This window comes from Aplysia californica, unplaced genomic scaffold, assembly GCF_000002075.1.
Source record: "Aplysia californica isolate F4 #8 unplaced genomic scaffold, AplCal3.0 scaffold00412, whole genome shotgun sequence".
NCBI classification, from domain to species: domain Eukaryota; kingdom Metazoa; phylum Mollusca; class Gastropoda; order Aplysiida; family Aplysiidae; genus Aplysia; species Aplysia californica.
Genome location: NW_004797682.1, coordinates 354,019 through 359,478, shown reverse-complemented (window position 1 = coordinate 359,478; position 5,460 = coordinate 354,019). Strand labels below are relative to the sequence as shown.

General features: G+C 42.7%; 1 protein-coding gene across 1 annotated transcript in view; it reads right to left on the bottom strand.

The window, feature by feature from the left end:
- Positions 1-100: 100 nt before the first annotated feature.
- LOC101846019 (transforming growth factor-beta-induced protein ig-h3) overlaps positions 101-5,460 on the bottom strand; it is a gene marked incomplete at both ends in the record, with an annotated part of 18,302 nt that continues 12,942 nt past the window's right edge. Inside the window, 3 exon segments of the mRNA XM_013085832.1 lie at positions 101-310; positions 1,406-1,625; positions 5,254-5,331. Of these exon segments, the coding sequence (XP_012941286.1) occupies positions 101-310; positions 1,406-1,625; positions 5,254-5,331 (508 nt within the window).

Sequence of the window (5,460 nt, the reverse complement as noted above, 5' to 3'; positions counted from 1 at the left end):
GGGTGGGAGGTGGGGGTGGGGGGAGCTATGGGGTGTTCGCGGTGATATCAATGACAAAGCGCATTCATAAAGTAGAGTCTACATGCATGTAGCAACTCACCCGAATCTGGAAGCAGCACCGTATCGATGCCGTGCATGACACCGTTGGAGGCGGTGATGTCTGGGTGGATGACCCTGGCCTCGTTCACCCTCAGCCCGTCCCTCTTACACCGGAACAGCAGGCGCGAGTCGTCCATCGTCTTCAGACCCACCGCGACCACGATGGCATCGGCGCAGTACACGCCTCTCACAATATGGCGCTTCATCACCTCTGCAGGAGAAAGAAATTAAAATACTGATTGGGAAAATGGAACGGTATAGGTTCAACGACCCAATCAAAACTATTAGGTTATTTGATTAAGACCTCCAGGCGTTGCGAATGTCATATTGATGAGTTCTAGAGTTGCTACAATACGATAACGACGTTAATTGTCGTTAATGCTTACATGGTTACGTTTACCGTTTTGATGTAAGAAATCCTGTTCAATTCAAGCATCGACCTGCGCTTAACACATATTGTTGCCATGAGGTCAATACGGCCGGAGAGACCCACATCCCCTCCCCCCTGTTTGCTTTGCCAGTTCTGATTGTTAGAATTGTTTTAACACCGCTTTCAACACTGTTAAGTTATTTTAGAGGTGGGACCTCCGAATCTAATGACCATCTCCGATAGAACTGAGCCAAATGGGTGGAAAGCCTTGAAAACTACCAAAAACATGCCAAGTTCAGAATATCCCGTTGGGGATTCGAATCACGACCATCAGCTCCGTAGTCCAGCATGATACCAACTCAGTTAACAAAGTATTCCAGCCAGCTTTGACAAAAAGAGAAAGTCATAAATCCTTATCTACCAAACAAAAAAATCTCTTAATTTATTATCTATTTGTGGTGGCCGAATTTTGCTATTCAAAAGGTTTTTTAAAGGCCGCATCGATGGACATGCGGTTTTTGCCAAAAGATTCTTTTCTAGATCACGACGCTCTTGGTTTTTTTTTCAGTTTTGAGACAGTTCAGTTTTGCTGCAAAAAGCTAAATTTCTTTATTTCGCCGATCGCTTTTGTTGGCCGACGCTTCTGTCTCTGTAATTTTAGGAAAGGAGGTTTCCGTTCCCTAAACGTGCACACTGTTTTGAGAGTATAGATCTAAACCATAGATGTACACTATAGGTTTAAAAGGGGGTAACTCTATGATCTAAACCTTCTAATTTGGGCATCTCTCAAGATTTATTGCTCCATTCCAGTAGAATGTAAATATCATAGACATAAACCAATGACTTTCGGCTGACGTTAATGCACCGATCATTCCTTTCATCGAAAGGGGCCCCAGATAGTTCATGTCTGGTTAGTTGTTCTTTTTTTGCACTAACTTTCCGCCGTGTCTGCATCCGTGAGTATCTGGTCCAGGAGGTCGCTGGGAAGGCGGGCAAAAGCCTCGTTGGTGGGTGCTAGAACCGTGAAGGAGCCGCGCTCTGAGTTGAGTCTACGCGCCAGGTCAGCCACCAGCATGGCCAGGTGGAACTGGGAGAAACGGTCGTCTTTCTCCACGCGTTCTGCCAACGTGCTGTCCACATCGTGAGGGCTTAGCACCTGAGAATAAAATTTAAATAAAAATGTATTTAACTTTAATTTAAAGAATAAAAGGGGGAAAAGAAAAAACAATAACATGACAATGTATTAAAGGAAAAAAATGGGGAAAAGGAAAAAATAACAATATGTATTATATGAGAAAAGGGGTGGGGGGAGGGGGGTTGGGGGGAGGGGGGGAGGAAAACAGATATGTATTTTTTTTAAAATGTATTAAAAGAAAGCAGAAAACTATTTTTACCAATTGTTTGCCGGCTCGATTGCTTGTTGGAGTAATATAAACAAAGAAGCACGTCGACACAATAATGGTTATCTAGTGCTGGGGAAAAGTAAGACAGACAGACAGACAGAAGCAACAGTGGGGAAAGTAAAGAAGTTGGAACTACCGGTACCAGTGGCACCCTCCGACCACCCACCTTTTACAAAGAGAACAAGAAACCAAAGCTACAGTAACGGGATACATCAAAACAAAGATGGAGCATGTCGTTTCATCTTCAGCCAAGGTTAGGCATTAGTTACCTGACTAGCTGTAAATTAGTTAGTTTTTTTTCTCCCTTGTTCGCACGTTAACACGAACAACAATAATGTCAAGCTGAACTCCAAACACCTACGTCAATCACAAGTTGTAGCGAACAGACAAACAGGCAAGGCTATTCACATATTTAGACTTTGGCAGAGATTTAAAAAAAAACCAACCTCCCTTGAATGAAGGCAATAGTTTGTTTTGCAGTACAGCTGTTACAATCTAGTGTAAGACGTGGAGCTAACTAATGTCGTGCGTGAGTGTTTGTGCGTGCGTGCGTGCGTTCGTGTGTGTGTGTGTGAGTGTGTGTGTGTGTGTGTGTGTGTGTGTGTGTGTGTGTGTGTGTGTGTGTATGTGTGTGTGTGTGCGCGCGTTCGTTCTTGCGGATGCGCGACGTAACAACACGACAAGAAGGGATGCATAATTATGAGGAGATAATCATGACCATGGTTTAGTATTATTTTACTGTAAGAGTTTTACGTCGTCATCGTCATAATTGAACCGAGCTCCTTCGACCCTGTCTGTTAGGGCGAGACTGAGCTGAATTGGGCACGATATCCCAGCAGGCAGACACATAATATACTCGATAAAGAAACTTCCTCAATGAAAGACTCGAACTCACGCCTTCTGCGTTAAAATGTTGTTGAGATTATATCTCTCATCCAAACAAAATATAATAATGCATTAGCTAACAGTAACACATGTTGTTGTGAGCGATCCAGTAGCATCTGAGCGTTAACTCTTCTGCATGATGCCATTCGGTAATAGTTGCATGTTTGTTCTAATTGTTGTCTTGAGGAGTAGAGGCAATTAGATATGTGGGGTAGCTTGGGAAGAAAACATCCCCTTAAATCAGTTAGTTTTCTACAGAAAAACAGATGATATTCCACTGTCTCTGAGGGGTAGTCACATAGTGGGCAGGCAGCAGACTGCTTTACTCCTATTCGGTTGAGATGTTGGTTGAGGGGTACATGTTGTGTTCTAAGTTGGAAGATTATGGATTGATCTCCCCTCATTGATTGGATCTTTGACCAGTGGTTTATTCATGTGGCCATACATCCTCCTTCCTGTAGTACCTGTGGCCCAAACATTCATCCACTCTTCCTTGAAGTTTGACATGATCATTTGGCAGCAGGTGGTGTAGTTCGTAGGAATTTCAGGCTGAGGGAGACTAGCCCCTTTCTTTGCCAGAGCATCAGCTCTTTCATTTCCCGGTATCCCAGTGTGGACAGGAATCCATTGTAGGACTACTCTGACGTGGTGCCTACTTATCAAGTTATGTAGACTCCAAATCAAATGCAATATATCTTTGTTCACATCAGTCCCACTCTCAAGTGTCTCTAGTGTTGAAAGGCTGTCTGTAAATATAACGATGTCTGTGGTAGCAAGTGGGTTAGTGTCAAACAAGTAGTTGATGTAGTTTGCTGTGTTGGTGATAGCCTGTTGTTCGGCAATGAAATTGGAGCAGAAGGACCCGCTGGAGTTGAAGACTTCTTTTTTTTCCCCCACTGGGCAAGTTGATCACTGACCCATATCCAGCGTTGATTGTTACCTTAAAGGCAGATCCATCAGTGTATGAGTGGATCCATGTTGGTGGATAGGAATCAATTGTTTCAAGGGCAGAATGTTTTAGTGCTACAGGATATGTGTTTTTATTGCTCTTGTCCAAAAGTGTTTTCCTAATTTCTGGCTTTGCTATGGTGAGATGTGGTGGAAGAGTTGAGGGAACTCTTTCCAGAGGTTCTCGTCTTTCAGGGAGGTGATGTTTTTCTTGGAGATTGAGAACAGTGTCAAGTACAGATTTTGTATTTTTTAGTCTTTGATTAGGTTTCCACTTGTCAACAAGGACTCTATTAGGGTGGGCATTTTCTAGCCTTTTAGATCTTTCATATATTTCTAAAGCTGCCCGTTTTCTTCGAGTTTCTAATGGCTCAATATTTGTGTGGATTTCACAGGCCGCAGTCGGTGAGGATCTCATTCCGCCAGAGATAAGACGAAGAGCTTGGTTTTGGATGGTGTCCATTGAGTTCTTTGAAGTTTTACTGTAACACATCACCTGCACAATATTATACAAGTCAGATGGCGTCAATTTGTTCGCGTTTAGCTTCAGGTAAAGAAAAGCTGACACAAGGGCAGCATTTGGACAGAATCAGATGGACGGACTATCTGGAGAAGTGATCTCTCACCCAAACACACTATAAGATTGACACTTTGGCGGCCTATAGACATAATAAAAAGCGTAGATTTATCTCCCACATTGGAGTGGAGGATTTATACAATAACACACGGGTAGGTCGACGTGACATTTGCACTTCAAGGCGCCACACACGTTATTTGACCTTTTATCAATCTTATTGGAGTCGCCATGTTGATGGTAAGCAGGCGCTGTGGTGTGGTTTGCTCCTTCTTTCCTATCAAACATCTATCGTTCTTATCCCCCCCCACCCTTTCTTTTCTATGTATGTTACTCTCTGGCAACCCATCCAATCTTCAGCACGTGGGTGATTTATTTGTGCTGCGAGTGTGAAAATACTCGCAATAAAACTAAACTAAAACTAGAGTCCCCATACATTGGTGAGAGATGGCATCTAACTGAAGCCTTTCAAATCGTGAGCCCAAGGGCTGCGCCCGGATCCATCCATCGCCATATCGCTCCCTTAGATTTAGATTACAGGATCCTTTAACTCCATGACGAATACGTTTGAAGAAAAGGCGTTCAAAGATCAATACTTTTATGTATTGCTGATATATGTTCTTACACATTCTTTGGTTAAGCGTCAAACGGAAGGGGAAAAAGTACAGGTCAAATAGAGGGTGCAAAAAGGTCATGGAGTTAAAACCTTGTCATTCTAAGGGTGCGAGCGAGATGTATCTTACACAGACTACATCTTATCTGGATGGACTCGAAAGAATGATTCGACCCATTGAGTATATTATGTATGATTGTTTGCGGCTTTGTTTTTGTTTGTTTGTTTGTTTGTTGTAAGTTCGTTTGTTGCTTGTTTGTTTGTCTGTCTGTTTGTTTGTTGGTTTGTCTGTTTGTTAGTTTCTTTATTTTGTGTGCTGCTGGGTCCAATTCCGATAATTTTTCAATGTACAACTATGTACCTTGTCGATGACGTGGACGATTCCGTTAGTGGCTTTCTCATCTGGTCTGATGATGCGCGCGCAGTTGACTGTGGCTACCTGAGGGAATATTGCAGAGGTAAAAAAGTAACGTTCCAGTTTCCAAAACATATTGAGAACAACAACAACAACAACATCATCATCATCATCATCATCATCATCATCATCATCATCATCATCATCATCATC